At 39.7% G+C, this 16,521-nt stretch overlaps 1 protein-coding gene across 1 annotated transcript in view; it reads right to left on the bottom strand.

Annotated features, from left to right (window-relative positions):
- Gabra5 (gamma-aminobutyric acid type A receptor subunit alpha5) overlaps positions 1-16,290 on the bottom strand; it is a 74,463-nt gene extending 58,173 nt beyond the window's left edge. The window contains exons 1-2 of the mRNA XM_047540002.1: positions 16,192-16,290; positions 1,099-1,220 (exon numbers count right to left, since the gene is read on the bottom strand). Coding sequence (XP_047395958.1) covers positions 1,099-1,220; positions 16,192-16,277 — 208 coding nt within the window. The 5' untranslated portion in view covers positions 16,278-16,290. The remainder of the gene's footprint in view (positions 1-1,098; positions 1,221-16,191) is intronic.
- Between the last annotated feature and the right edge of the window lie 231 nt (positions 16,291-16,521).

The following is a 16,521-nucleotide window of genomic DNA, read 5'->3' as shown; positions in this document are numbered from 1 at the left end:
AGTGCTGGACAAAGAGACCTGGGAATGTCATTCAGAGGGCAGACACTGTTTAGGAGCTCATGCAGACTTTTCTTCTTGAAAAGTCTGAGAATGGCAATGCTTTAAGTGAATCTCCCTGTTAAAAAGTGCAAATATCAGAGAGCTAAAGCTCTTCCTCTAAGAATGTGTTCGCCAGAGGGTCTCTACTTCACCTAATGAAGCAAGTTCAAATGCACTACATCTAAATTGGTTACAGCCAAGTGCATTGAAAGTGCCTGGAAACTGCATGCAATCCTCACCATAAAATTAAGCTGTGCCAGTTGTGCCCTGGAAGGACAATCCATTATCAGAAATTTTTTTTTTATCACTTTCTCCAGAGTCAAAGCACAGTTGTCTTCCCCTTATGTATGATTTGACTTTCTGCAATTTCAGCTACCCACTATCAGCTGAGGTTCAAAACCAATAAATGGGATATTCTCAAAATAAGTAATTCATAAGTAATTCACTCTTAAATAACTTTTACTAAAGTCTATTGTTATAATAGTTATAACTATATGTAATAGTTATATAGTTACATATTGTAATAATAGTCTATTGTTATATTATTGTTGTTAATCTCTTATAATGCCTAATTTATAAATTAAAATTTACCATGGGTATGTATGTACAGGAAAATCATAGTATATGTAAGGTTTTGTAGATTCTACAGTTTCAGGCCACTACTGAGGGTCTTGGAACATATGCCCATGGATAAGGGGAGACTATTATAAATACTATGAAATGGCCAAAGTAAATTATTAAATTTATACCCTGTAAAGATGCAAAGAACAATATTGGACAGTGGATTCAACAACTTAAGGACTGATTTCTAAGTGAACAGGACTTTTGGGAAGAAGTGTTTGCAGGGGCACTTCAGGAAGAACACTTCCCCCAGCTCCTTGCATCTGGGAAATGATAGCAAAGGATGCAGGTTCCCTAGCAACGATGGAGCAACCATCTCACGACATTCAGGCATGATGGTTCTTTCAAGGATTGTTTGAATCACAGTAACCTGACCTGTACTTGCTGCCTTTTTTTTCCTGGGTCCTGGCCAGACTCCTCCACGAGGTGTGCACTTACCTCCGAGTCCAGGCCGCAGTCTGTTATCATAGCCATCCAAGAGTCCATCCAAGATCCTGGTGAATATGGTGATGTTGTCGTTGGTCTCATCTTTTCCAGAACTGGTTGGCATTTGTGAAAAGCTTTATGAAAGAGAAACAAAGAAAAAGTTAAAACTCGTATTCTTACAATTTCTTTGCAAGATTGAGAAATCCAGGAATCTTGTGACAACTTTTCTTAAAAGGAAACAGCTGGGAAGGGAGCTTCCATACTACCTAGTTACTATTTTGTCTTGATAAGCTTCAGCTCTCGAATATTCTAAGTTCTGTTCTGGACTGAATGTCCATCAGCCTACCATGACAATCAAAATCTACCATTCCTGATTCTGAGGAGCTGTTTATTACCAATGTTTTAGCCATTTTAAAAACAAATTAGGCACTGCACATGGACTAGCAGAACTTAGTCCACTGATAGGGGATTTCATAAGTTTGGTTTAAACACAGAAAATGTGGGTTTGATATCATTAGTAAGCCTCCTGCAATGAGGCAGGGGTGAGGAGGTGGGCATTGAAAAACTTTTACCCAGGTTGCAAGACAAGGCTGGTCTTATTCAGTCTTTTGCTGAATTGGGAGCATTTGTGCTGTGAACAATACACCAGGATTCAAGTGTTTGCTGACAAAAGTGATATATCTTTGGGCTTCTGCATCCTTCAGTGCTGCCAGCTCATGGCACATTCTGTGTGTGCCCACACATCAAGAGTCACAATAAAACCCTCTAGAAAAGCAGACTGAACCTTCAGGGAAAATTACAAGAGGACCATTCTTGGGATGTTCAATGGAGTGGAGTTATCCAGGCTCAAAAAGCTTATGTAGACGGAGCAGATGGAAACCAGAATGATCTGCTTAGATGCATTCATCTGCCCTTGAGTGGATCTGAACAAACTAAGGAGGTTATTTTTGGGAAAAGAAAGTCTATAATCCCAGAAGATCCTAACACATCTGAAGAGCATGGCTCCCACCTCTGGTCCCTGTAGATGCTTTGAGGTGTGCCAACAGCACTTGACCTGCACATTGGGCTTGACTGCAAGGGCTCAGGGGACTCACTGAACTGAGAGCCAGCTGTGACTCCCCAAAGGGAGCGCCGTTGGTAACTGGGAAAAGGATGCCATACTCCTGGTATGCTTAAATCCTTAAATGCTCGGTTGTGGGGTCCCAGCTTTACTGCAGCACTTTCTGTTCCATGCAGTCAATAAAATTAGAGCCAAAAGCCACCATCCCTCCATGGAGGGACACTGAAGTCAGAATCAATGTTTGCCCGCCCCACCCAGTTCTTGAAAATTGCTCATTTTCATTGATTGCATTAAACCAATCGATTCTTTACTGACCCTAAAGCTTTTCCTTTTGGAATGACACAGTAGAAAGATTCTCTTGATTTAATTTTCACATAACCATTAAAATGCATATAGAATTTCTAGCAAGCTAAAATTCAGTCCTGTTAGTAAAGAGCCCACAGACATACATATTTTACTCAGTGATTTAGTATTTAAAAATATTAAATTCCCCTTTTTTTCTAACATTCATGGTAATTTCACACTTTAGAAAGACAAAAAACTAAGCCATGCAAAGCTAATGACAGAATTAAAACCCTTGACATCATCATGGGTTGTGTAAGAATGAATGTTATATTTGGTTCTTGCTCAGTTACTTGTGTAATGATTGGTCAAACAAATCTGGTCTCATGGTCTACTTTTCACGGTGTTCAAACTCTTAACTTTCCAATTATTCAATTTTAGGCTACGTCCAAGTGCCTAATTTTTGGAAGGTACTTGCTGCCTCTTTACCATACAAATATATAACATATATATATATAGAAAAAGCAGTCTTTCCTTATTCATGGATTTATTTTCTGCTGTTTCAGTTATCTGAGGTCAACTGCTAGCAAAAATAGTAAATGGAAAATTCCAGAAATAGACAAATTATAAGTTTTCAATTATGTGCCATTCTGAGTAGTATGATGCAATGTCATATCAACTTGCCCGGTATCTGAATCATCACTTTGTCCAGCGTATCCATGCTGTATACAATATCTGCCCATTAATCACTTAGTAGCTGTCTCAGTTATCAGATGGACCATTACATCATCATAACGCTCATGTTCAAGTAACTTTGTTTTACTTAATAATGGCCCCAAAGTCCAAGAGTAGAGATGTTGGCAATTTAATTGCCAAATCGTATTATAATTGTCCTATTTTATTATTAGTTACTATTTTTCATCTCATATTGTGCCTGATTCACAAATTAAACATTACTGTAAGTATGTATATATAGCAAAAAAAAAATAGCATATAGGATTTGATACTATCCTCAGTTTCAGGCATCCACTGGAGTTTTGGCATGTATTCCCTGCAGTTAGGGGAGAAGAAGTATTACATTTTAATGTTTCAAGGAAATTTTTCTAAGCTATTCCATTATCCGTTGTGAAAATGTTCTTAAATTATATTAGATCTGAACAGCCCTAGCTCTTAGGAGATAAAGACTTGCCTACATTATTGACCATTCTGAGGCTATAGCTGTAGCGATGTCTCTGTGAGTGCTACTCTCCTTGGCTTTGTCCAAGAATAAAGACAAAGGTTTAGTGCTCCACCAGTTTCAGGGAATCACTGTTCCACCCTGAATCTCACTTCACAAATACCCAAATCATTTCTGATAGCAATGGGATAGGATAATGCTTAAGAATTCCAAAGCTCAGTTTTCACTTATTGACCAAAACAAAAACAAAACAAGAAACAGAGTTTGAATAGACCTACATATTTGTATATAATTATACTTTTCTTGGAGAAAGTTTAATAGTTACCCTGTCTTGCCATAATCACTCTTTGTATTTACCTGTGGGCCTGCATATGTTAGAAGCCATGGCTAAGGACCTGCAGTGTTCTTCCTTCCCTGTATTAAGTAAAGACAGGTGCTGTGAGGTAGGGAACAGATTATTCCAAAAATCCTGAAAATGTCTCCTAGGGTAGGAACAGTGTCATTTTATTGTTTGCTTTTAGCTTTTTCCATGAACGACTGGGAAGCTCTCCATATCCACAGATCAACTTCAAAAATGATTCATCAACAGAATGTGGTTATGAAATACACCACTTTCACAGCCCTGAAGAGAAAGACTCTTGCTTGATCACAGAATACAAGTGCTGTGTTTTCTTAGCCTCTGGCACTATTGTCCCTTCAGGAGAACCTCACAGATGTCAGGGGAACTTGCTGGTACTTCTACCAAGCTGCGCAACCTTTAAGGGCTTCCTCTAGGGTTGACAGTAACCTCAGCCTGCTTTGTTCCATTTAGGCTTGGGAAAAGCTCTTGAGAAAATAAAATAACACAGACATACTGGGCTCTGCCATCAGTGAGCAACAACAAACCTGCAGCGTGTGGTGGGGTGAGTCCTCCCAGGGCAACCACAATTCCCCCTTCCCACGGAACACTCACTCCAGTAAGGGTCCAAAAGCAGGCTCAGTCCACTGACATTCCCATTCAGCTTTTCTTAACCATAATGAATACAACCCAGGATCTCTGCTCACCTTTGGATCCACCCTGAGTATATTCCTGCCTCAAGGAGAAGCTAAAGGCTCTGCTCTTTGGGGAGTGGATTTTTATAAGATGTTATTATTTAACAGTCTTCAACATAAAAGAAATACTTGAAAATTTTGATGACTTACTCTTTTATTTTAATCAGAGTTAATTAATTAGGTTCTCTTGAAATATGAACTATTTCCTTATATTTACATATACTCTCTTCAAAATTGTCACATTTACTCCATGTTTTCAGTTCTAACATTTTCAGATTTTTGGTCTTTCAGAAAAGAATAGTGTCATATCTTGGTACCATAGGGGACTGGTTCTTGGACTCCCCCTGTGGAAATCCAAATCCATAGATGTTCAAGACCCTTATATAAAATGTGTTACATTTGCATATAACCTATGTATATCATCCTATACATTTTAAATAATTTCTACATTAATTATAACACCTAATATAATGAAAATGCTATCTAAATAGTTATATCATATTTTCTAGGAAATAAAGATGAGGGAAAAGTCTGTATATGATCAGTAGAGATGCATGTTTTCACCAGCATTTTCAATCTGAGTTGTTTGAATTCATGGATGCAAAAGCCATGGATATGAATGGTTAACTATGTAAACCAATCCAGCCTGTTTAAAAAATTTTGTATTTTTTACATTTCTTGTGTAAGTATTACTAGTCTATGCAAAAGACATAGGAATTGATTCCTAAACCTTCCAGTGATTTGAAATGAGGACTAGGGATGTAACTCAGTGGTAGATCACTTCCTGAGCATGCCTGAGAACTTGGCTCAATCCCCAATACCACCTGAAAAGAGAGAGAGAGAGAGAAAGAGAGAGAGAGAGAGAGAGAGAGAGAGAGAGAGAGAGAGAGAGAGAGAAGGGGGAGGAGGAGGAAGAGGAGAAGAAGAAGAAGAAGGAGGGTGAAGGAGGAGGAGAAGGAAGAAGAAGAAGTGAGGTCAAGGACTCATATTGTAGCCTGCTGGTTGCAGGATAGTCAGGGACAGGAGTAGGGTGCTGAAGAGCCATGGAAATCACCATGGAACGCCCTGGGGTTTCTTAAAAGACTATGCCATGGCACCCAGCCTAATGTGAACTTCTGGGTCATTTATAGACTTTTGATGAAGTTGGAGTGAGGAGCTGGCATTCACGAAATTTGATCCACTAATGGGTTTATTACACCAGCATAGTGCTTAAGAAAAATAAATTGTTCATGAAGGGTAAACTCTTGCCAACCTCTCACCTCTCCCTGTTGTCTCATACCTGGTCTTTTCAAAATTTTGATTTTGGGACTCTTGCATTAGCTTCTTCCTGACTTCTTGGCCCTAGAGACTTGGTTTTAATTTATCCAGGAGGAAACAGGCATCTGTAACTTTTAATCCCTCCTCCTGCCACTACCCTTGTGACCTTCCTGTGCGGCCAAAGTGGAAAGTGAATGCTCTGGGGCTAAGCTGGAAACAGAAAAATCTGCCTTGTGAACCAACTGCCAAAGTGACTCCAATGGCCTCAGAGTCTCTCTCCTCCATTACATCTTCAGAGAGGCCCTTATTGTGCTTGGCACTTATTCCAGCCCAATGACTACTGAGTCCACCATGTGCCAGGTGTTGTGGAGAGAACTGGGGACATGAAAATGACCTCCAGGTCATGAGTATCTTCTGCAAGAACCATTTGTGTTATTGGAGGTTTTCAGTAGAATATGGTAGGAATCCAGTGTCACTATACAGGAACACAAGGAGAGAAAACTCATGCTTGCCTAGGTTCAGAGGAGAAAAAAATGAACCTAAGGTTTTACGAATGAAGACTGTGTCTCATGTCAGTCAAAGGGGTGCAGAAGGGTATTGTCAACAGTGGCCCTGAAAAAAGAAACTGTACCATTTGCAGAGGGCATGTAAGAACTCTGCTGAAAAGGGCAACATGAGAATTAGCTTGTAGAGTGCTTGCCTAGCATGAATCAGGCCCTCGGTTCAATCCCTAGCAAGCATTGCGGGGAAGGTAGGCACATACGAAACCATAAAGGACTCTGCATACCATGCTACATGTCTAGGAACTTTCTGGAGGTGAAAGAGGCCCTGAGCACTTTCCTGGAGCTCTTGGGCAGCTTACCAATGACAGACTTGGATAAAGCAAGACTGGAGGCACAGAGACCAGTTACTCAAGCCATGGCAGTGGGGAGAAGAGCAACTGTCATCAGCTGAATTTTTTCTTTCATCCCTCCTCTTTCCTTCCTTCTTCCCTTTTTTCTCTCCCTCCCTCATTTCTCCACCCACCACCACCACCTTTTTTTTGTTTTTTTGTTTTTTTTCCTTTAGACGAAGTCTTATGTGTTGTCCAGGCTGGCCCAAAAGTCCTGGGCTCAAGTGATTCTCCCACTGTATTGTCCATAAGAGCTGGGACTAGAGGTACATGCCACCAAGCCCAACTCATTCAGCTGGATTTCTGACTGGAAGTGAAGGAGAAGGAGGGGTCTAAATATAACAGGACTGGAAATGCAGAGGAAGCTAATTCCCCCAATAAGTCGGCTACCAAAACAGGGTGAACTCTGCTGCAGAATTCACTCACTACCATCAGCCTTCATATCTGCAGGTTCCACATACTCAGATTCAACCAACCACTGATGGAAAATATTCAGGGGAAAAAATGGCATCTGTAGCAAACCTATAGAGTCTTTTCCCTTTGTCATTATTTCCTAAACAAGATAGCACAACAATTATTCAAATAGAATTTACACTGTATAAGTAACTTTGAGATGGTATAAAGTATACAAGAAGATTTGCATACTATGCCATTTTATGTAAGGGCCTTGAGCATGATGGATTTGGGTATTAGAGGGGATCCTGCAACCAATTCTCCACAGACACTGAGAGATAACCATACCCTGAAAGGGGAATAAGCAAGGGGATTTATTTATTTATTTATTTATTTATTTATTTATTTATGATACCAGGGATTGAACCCAGAGATGCTTAACCACTGAGCCACATCCTCAGCCCTTTTTGCATTTTTATTAGAGGCAGGGTCTCACTGAGTTGCTTAGGATCTTACTAAATTGCTGAGGTTGGCTTTGAACTCACAATCCCCCTGCCTTAGCCTCCTGAGCCACTGGGATTACAGGTGTGTGCCACTGCATCTGGCAAGTTTTATTTTTTATTAAGATATGAAAGGCTCTTTCCTTTTGAGAAATTTTCAAGGATTCTATGTAGACATGACTTATCCATTTACCCATTAAGATTATAATTTCTGATAAGAGGAGTAATATGTTGTAGATTCCATCTTTAAAAGGTGCTTTGTTCTATCAAGTAATGTCTGAAGATGTTTCCTTAAAAGTATAGTATTTTATTTTTGCGTTGATGTTCATTAAGGATATTGGTCTGAAATTTTCTTTCCTCGATGTGTCTCTGTCTGGTTTAGGTATCAGGAAAAGTATAGTATTTTAAAGAGTACACTTTTTCTCAACATTTCTGGGGAAGAATATTATTCTGAATATTGTCAGACCAAAAATTGTGCCAGTAAAGACAGGGCATGATGCACTTCTTTGTGGTATAATCTCATCTTATATTGACAGTCATGTTTTATTTACATAAAATGGGATTGATAACAGGAACTGCAGACAGTTTTAATGTGAAATTACTTTGTGAATTGAGCAGATTGGTTTTATGCTTCAGCTTATCTGTCTTCTGAAATTGCATTCTTCCTCCAGTATTTGATGGCTTCTGGGAAATATATCTTCACTTGTTTGTTACTTTAAGGTCATTACATAAGCACCTCTAAATGGCACCATTGTGTGATGTTTTCCTCAACTGTACATTATGTACTACTCTAGTTAACCATATTTAAAACAAAATGCTATGCAAGAGGGAGAGAAAACAGCCATGGTGGACACTAGCTGGATGATGAGGATTATCCCCAAATTTCCGGATGAGAGTTTTCCCCCATTTCAATGTGGAAAACTCAAACTTGAAACACGTATTTTATGTGGTTAAATTTCTGTACCATGGATTATGCCAGGACTCTTTTGTTAAGAAAAATTTATATCTTTATTTATTTTTATGTGGTACTGAGGTTTGAACCCAGTGCCTCACACATGTTAGGCAAGCGTTCTGCCACTGAGCCACAGCCACAGCCCCACCAGAACTCTTAAATTCCTCCCATTCCATATGAAAAGTCCTCCCAGTCTGACCCTTCGGTTCCCCAGATCAAGTACAAGTCCATCCCTGCTCACTACCTTCCTATGGACTCTCTTGTCTTGACTCTGCTGCCTGGCTAAGAATCTGCCGCCTATCACACAGACCCTAAATCATACAACCCCACCCCACCCATGCTCCTTGGCTCCCTTCCTTTCCCCAGCCACACTGGGTGCCCCACATATACGATAGTGCCACATGCACCACCCCACAGCTTTCCCTTGCTCCTCATCATTCCCATTAGCAGGCATATCTGACATAATGCCATGGGTCTTTAAGTCATTCACCCATGTTCCCTTTCAGCTGTTGCTCCATTTGCTCTTCTTCTCATCAAAACTCACTGGAAGAGTTGTCTACATTAGAAATCCCTGCTGCCTCTCCTCCCTTCTCTTGCAGCTGCTCCTGTCTAGTCTCCACTACTTGCATCCCAAGGAAACCTCTTTCCTGAAGGCCAGGATGGAACTCTTTGCCAAACCCTAAGGTCAAATCTTGGGCTTTATCTCAGTGGACCTGTGAGCAACAGGTCTGACGTCTCCCTTCCTACAACACTTCTGCCAATTGGCCTCAGGATGCTGTTCTCTTCATTCTTCTTCACTTGCCTCTTCCTTTCATTCTTGCTGTGCCCCCACTCTTACCTTCCAGTCTCTGAAAACTATAATATTCCAGGACACGATCCAGGGACCTTTTTTCCTTTCTGTCTACACTCAAACTTTACTTGATCTCATCCAACCTAACGGCTTTCCATATCTTCTACCCACAACAGTATCTCAAGCCATGCATGCAGTCCAATCTCTCTTTGACTTCCAGACCTCTATTTCCAATGGCTTGCCTGGCCTTTCTACTTTAGTATCTAACACACATTTCAAAAGACTTAATATGTCCATAACCACACTCATGATTATCTCTACCCAAACTTCTTCTCCACTGTCTTCTCCCACTCCGTGACAGGCAATTGAATCCATCAGGTTTTCAGGTCAAATACTTGGTGTGGAGAGGTCATCGTGGTCCTCTCTCTTTCCTTCATGCCCATATCAACCTATCAACAAATCCTACTGGACAAAATAGTTCCTCCCCCAGGTCATTTTAAACTGGTTGCTTCTTCCATTTCTCCCCTCTACCCCCACCCCAGATTCTACTCGATTTTATTCACTCAGCATGCTGAGTGAGCTTTAAATTCTAAATGGCATCATTGCCACATCTAAATTAGATCATATTTTTCTCCCACTCCAAAACACTCCCTGGACTGGGCCAGGCATCATGGCACATATCTGTAGTTCCAGCTACTCAGGAAGCTAAGATAAGAGGATTGCTTGAGTCCAGAATTTCAAAGACCAGCCTGAGCAAGACAGTGAGACTGCCTCAAAAACAACAGAACCCCACTCAACGGCTCTCTTTGACCTTCAAGATAAAAGTCAGCTGATGCTTCAGTTATCACCTACAAGTTCCTCTGACCCAACTCCACTGATCTGCTTTCTAACCACCTCCCACTTCTTCATATCTTGTTCCTAATATGCCTGGCAAGCCCCTACTACGGCATCCTTGCCTTTGCCACCATGTCTCCTGCCTGATCAGTCTTCCCTACTAAATAGCACTGCTCACATCCTCATTTCCCTGGGACTCCTGCAACAGCCTTTCTTTCCTGCACATTCATTACCTCTATTCTGAATTGTTCTTCATAGCAATCATTGTAACTTAACTGATACTTATTTGCCTATTACTTGTAGCACCAGAATACACCCTCCATGAAGGCAGGCTCCACTCTGCCCCCATGAGACCTCAGCACCTAGCAGTGTGCCTAGCACATGGTAAGGACCCCATACACACTGCAGTAGCAGCAGGGAAACAGCCCCCAAGATGCCCAGGAAAGGGAGAATTTGCAGATGTAGTCCCAATTATAATTCTTACTGTGTTCAGGCACAACTTGTGCACGACATCACCCTCTGAGTCTAGAAAAGATCAGGAGTGCCCTGGTCATAATACCCAGAAGGAGGGATGGTGTGTACTTAACACACACACACACACACACACACACACACACACACACACCACACCACACCACCACCCCCATGTCCACCTCTGGACTTGTTTAAGCATTTGGCATTAGGTAAACAGTGGTCCCTCACATCAGCCCTGTGACATAGGATCCATTACTATCCCCACTTTGAGATTCAGAAACTGAGATGTAGATAGGTTACATAACTTCTGATGTCACAAACACAATGTATAGCAACAGAGATCAGAGCCAGGTAGCAAGACTGCCCAAAATAATACTTCAGGCTTCCCTAAATGCTTTGTAAGGATCTTGAAACAGGAACCAAACAAATAGTGGAGTGAAGGCCCATTTCGTTGTTGTCACTAAAACTAGAATTAACTGGCCCTGTTTCATTAACTTCTAGATTCTGTCTTTGGATTTTGAAATGAGCCTCAAAGAAATACACATAAAATGGACTTTACAGGGAATTGTTAAAGCCTGTTTCATAGCATGTCTTACTCTTCTTATCCCTTCTATACACCATTAAATTTCATAATCCGTATCCTATACTGGGTTTTATTCAAGCTGTGGTAGACCCACTGTTTTTATAGTGGTGTTATTTAAATTCAAGATTAAGATATTGTTTTGCTACCAATATGGAGATTCCCCCCCATTCATTCCTTTTTCATGACACCATAAATATTAGGACATTCTGGAGAAGGCTAGAGCATCCTTGAGATGAACCCTAATGCTTCCACTTTCCAATGGTGAAAATCAGACACATTTCTCTCAGTTCAGAGCCTGAGCTCTCTACACCCACAAAGTAAGGATTTTGTGAAAATTAAATGGCATACTTCTTAAAATGCATTGTGAAGATTAAGGAGACACACCTATAGACACACAAAACTTGCTGCTGTTAGGGTTTTATGATGTGATGTCTCGTTGCTTTCAATTCTAATACTTCCCTCTGAAATTCCACATCAATTGAAATATATATCTTATGCCACTGAATCTTAATAAAAATCCAAAACCCCACATTCTCCTTCTCCCCTTGAACTGAGTCAGTGACTCATCCTGGAGCTGATTGCCAGCTGGTGTCGGCAGAGAGCCGTATCCTTCTGAGCTCTGTTCAATGCCTATCGGCATGATGAACATATAAAAAGTTACCTTTATAAAGTATATAATTCAGAAGTATTTTCTATCAGTGCCTTAAAAAAAAAAAGTTGGATGTGTCTGTGCAGCCTGGTTGCAGTCACCTACTTGTTTTGCTGGAGCTACCTACTTTTTGATCTCTGACTCTCCCTGAGCCATTGCTGCTGTTCCTGCTGACTGCTTCAGTGCTGCTTTCTGAGTATTTTCCTAATTGTTATAATGTCTGTTTGTCCTGGGTCTTATGAACCTGAAGCTATAGGGCAGGAAGAATTTGTCATCTGGAGATAGATAAGAGAGAACTTTCCAAGACATTGTGAGTGCCTGCATGATTCAGAGAGAATGTACTTTCTGCTCTAGTTAAGAGAAGGGAACTGTCCTTGAGTATGTGTCTGCAAAGGCCCTGTACATGAGACCTAAGGCCGAGGCTGGCACACTTGTGTAAATAAAGAATAACCTTCTCTATTCATGTTTGTAAACAACTTCTGCAAGGACCTGATTTTAATTCCTGATTATAAAATATTGTTTTCTGAAGTCTGTCTGAATTGCAGTGCCTACATAATGAAATCCCAACACATTTTTCTTTTTCAGTAGATAAATCCATGAAATATATTTAATGCAATTAAATGAATAGAATCAGACTTAACCCTATGATTGAGTGGATAATTCTCCAATATATCTTGCAATTATCATGGGTCTACCAAGTTGGATAAGGTATGATTTTTCAAATGATGATAAATTAATTTCAGTTCAAACTTAATAGTATATATTTTGACATTAAATTGATTGCAATATTGTTTCAGTGCTAGTTTTTCTCTACCATGTACTTTTGGTTACTGGTTTCATTAAAATAATTATAATGGTTTAAATAATCCCATGTCCTCTAACAGGCCATTGCATAAGGCTAACTGTCAAACAAGACCTCTGCTCTGTTGTATGCTTCATACACACTCTGTTCTATAATTTAACACTGATAGCAGAATTATAAAGGCTACTGATAATGAGCTGCTGGTGACCAAACAAATTCAAAATAGGAATAGGAGGAAAAAAGAAATAATACTCATATTATTTTCAAAGCAATTTCACATTAATTATCTCAAATAATTGCCAAATACATTACCCCTCTCACAAGTACATTTCATGTTTGCCAGATACACACGCATTTCACAGACACTGCATATCAACTCTATATGTGCACAAAACCTTGCACGTTGCCTCTTTCCTTCTTCTCCCCTCTGATTTACTTTACCCACTGCCAGTTCTCTGACTTCCTATGTGTATGTACAGGCATCAGCATTTCTCTTGTCCTAGAGTCATGTTCAAATTAGGGCCTTTGTTACTTCCTTTTCACCTTTCTTTGTCTTCCAGGGAAAGAAAGGAAAGTTTACTTAAACACATCCCCATCCCTAATCTTAGAGTACAAAATACTCTCTGCTCCGAAGAAAGAAAATACCTTTTAGAATTACACTCCCCTCCTCTCTATATTGGTCTGCAAACCAACAGTAGTCAAATAAGGCAGTGCAGGAAGTAACCAGACACAATGACATAAAGACTGAGTAAGGAATCCCAGCAGTTATTAGCTTTGTGAACTCCCCAAGTTAGCTATTTCTCCATCCCATCTTCCCTAGCTGGAAAAAGCAGCTAATGATGCTCAGCTCATAAGACTGCTCCTAAGAGTCACCTAAAACACATGACATAAAAACAGGTGCTGTACATCATAATAGTATTCTGTGGAGATTTAAAGTTAAGCAAATGTTATAAAACTTTCTTTGGAATTTGACAAAATTATTCTTACATATGTTTAGATACAGTGCAAGTGAGAGGAGCCTCATATAAGAAGAGAAATAAACAGGGACTTGATATCTTTTGTGGTTGTTGAAAAGTACACCCTGCTGGACAGAATGTGTACAACTTGGCTTCCCCCTTCACTGAACACCCCACCTTATCAAAAGCAGCTGGACACACAGGGCTAAGTGTTAAAATCACTCAAAGAACGTGTAATGATGTAATGATGTAAAATTCCACTTAAAGGAATATTCTCTAATGGAAATAATCTCAAAACTTTAAAATATTGTAAGCCAAATGTGTTCACTACAAGAAAATTTATAACAGCAAAATCAGAAACAATGTGAACATCTCAATTAGGGAAGCAACAAATGACAGTGCATTCATGCACAATAATAAATCCATCTGTTTTAAAATTATACATCTTAGAGTTTGTAATAATAAAGTAACAGGTCTGAAAAAACTACACAAAAGTCAATGTGCAGGATGATCCCAACTATATAAATGTATGCACAGAAGCAAGGCAAAGCAAACATATTAAAATGTGAAGGATGATTGTCTCTGGTGGTAGAATTAAGGACACTTTACTTTTATTAGGTATTATTTTATAAAAACAATCAAAATTAAAATCTTCTCCAACAGCTAATTTTTTAGAAAGCTTGAGGAATATCGTACCACTTGCTTAGTGTTCCCTTCCAGAACATAATAATGACGTATTTTGAACATAATCTTGGAAAACTATAGGATTAAGAAATAAAGTATAACTGCTTCTCATAGCTGAACTGCTCTTATATATTACTTCATATTTCAGACTTGAATATTCCAGGAAATAAAATAACTTCCTAACTATTCAATGAATAGTCACAATAATATGTTGGCTAAAATATTATAAAGAAACTATATGTTCCCAATCCTAGCATACTTCTCACTTCCAAAATATCACTAAAATTATACAGTATGTCAATAAGCAAACTGACCACAATGTTCATTAACTTGCAAAGTCGAATACTTGGTAGGATTTCACTTACACACCTTCCATTCACAACAATGTGAGCATCATGGTTTATAGAAATCTTTCTTGGAAAGAAAATCTACATTTAACAGTTAACAAAGATAAAGGCCTGGGAAGGGAGGTTTCCTGAGACAAGCAAGGAAAAAGAACATAAACGCTTTTTCTAGGAGAATACGCTCATAGGCTAAAGGGCTGCAACCTATGACTCTTTCCATTAGTATCCTTAGAGTACATGGGCTATTTGGATCATGCTGATGAGGGATGGGCATGTCCCTTAGAAAAGCTATAATGGAAAAAGTCCTCCTTTGAGTGTTCAGGCTTGTGCCCAGGTGCTCTGGGACCTGTAGTCACAGCACTTGGAAAGTCTTAAGTTTCCATCTGTCTGTCTGTCTCTGTCTTTTCCTCTCCCCTTTCTCTTCCTCTGCTCAAATCTGGAATGGTCAGAAGAGCAGAAAATGTCCAAAGGACAAACAAAATGTCAGAGCCCCAGAAAAGATCATCTCCATTTGCCAGACAGAAGGAGTCTCTCCAGGCTGTTGCAAGAGCCACTGAATAGTCTTCATCCCTTTAAGATTTACACATGTGCAGAGTACACTATCAAACCTCTGGAACCTAGTTTTATAGAACTAATTCTTTGGTGACTTTAGTCCTGAAATTTAATTTCTTAATCATATTCCACCAGCTTCAAGTTGCAATCCTTTTGATTAGCCAGAACAGTTCTGGGGCAGTGGGAGAGAAGAGGGAGAGGAGGAACATCGGCATCCTAAGAACATTCACTTATAATGTTAGTTAACACTAATTTGATGAAGAAAAGTTAGAATCAGTACACAGAGACTAACGGTCAAAATGAAAGGTTAATGTAAATGATAATGCCAACACTTCATGGGTGTCTTTCAGATTTCAGATGTGTAGTTTATGATCTCTGCACCTGCACTTGAATGGGCTGTTCCAGGTCGTTGGCTCAGGCCAGGACTACTTTGAGTTCTTTTCAATGCCACAAACATACACAGCACAGGCTGGGCTTAAAAGGCAAATTCAATCGCATAATGGAACGAAGGAGGGTGATCAGAATGTTACACACCATCCTGTCTAATGAGTGAATGTCCTTTATGCCTGTGAACTTCTGAATCTTGTTTTAACCCAAGTAGGAGGAAACATAGCTTTTACTCTGAAATCATCCTTGGTTTTCTTTTCTGAAAACATTATCTGCCACTTTTCTTGGACATACTGCAGAGATCCCACACCAGGGGCAGCCTTGCTCAGGAAGAAATCATGGATCAGGGGTAAGGACCCTTCATTTATTTACAACAAACCGAAGGGCAGCAGACTGCAAAGGTGGAAAGCAAGGGTTTACTGAATTGATGTTCTACTCTACAAGGCTCCAGAAAGGTACCACTGACCCCAAAATTGTAAAATTAAAACTGGAGAGGATAACTTACCCAAAGTGACTGGATAAGTTCATGGAAATACAAAAAAGAAGGAGGTTTTTGATCATGATAAAACTAGAGAACATTCCATTGTCCATTCCCAATAAGATAAAAGTTGAAGCAGATGAATTTGAAAGAATAACTGTCCTTTACACCAACTTGATCTTGAAACTGAAAAATACACAAAGGGGAAAAACATACGAACATGAAATTTTTGTGTCACTACACTGGAATCAATCATTACAGCTTCCACACAACAACCAACAAAGAAAGTAAACCTGGCTCTGTCATTCCCAGGACAGGCATACACCAGGTGTTTTCTACTTCACTGGGTAGTTAGGT

The sequence above is a fragment of the Sciurus carolinensis genome, chromosome 2 (assembly GCF_902686445.1).
Source record: "Sciurus carolinensis chromosome 2, mSciCar1.2, whole genome shotgun sequence".
Lineage (NCBI taxonomy): Eukaryota > Metazoa > Chordata > Mammalia > Rodentia > Sciuridae > Sciurus > Sciurus carolinensis.
This window is presented reverse-complemented; position numbering and strand designations above follow the sequence as displayed.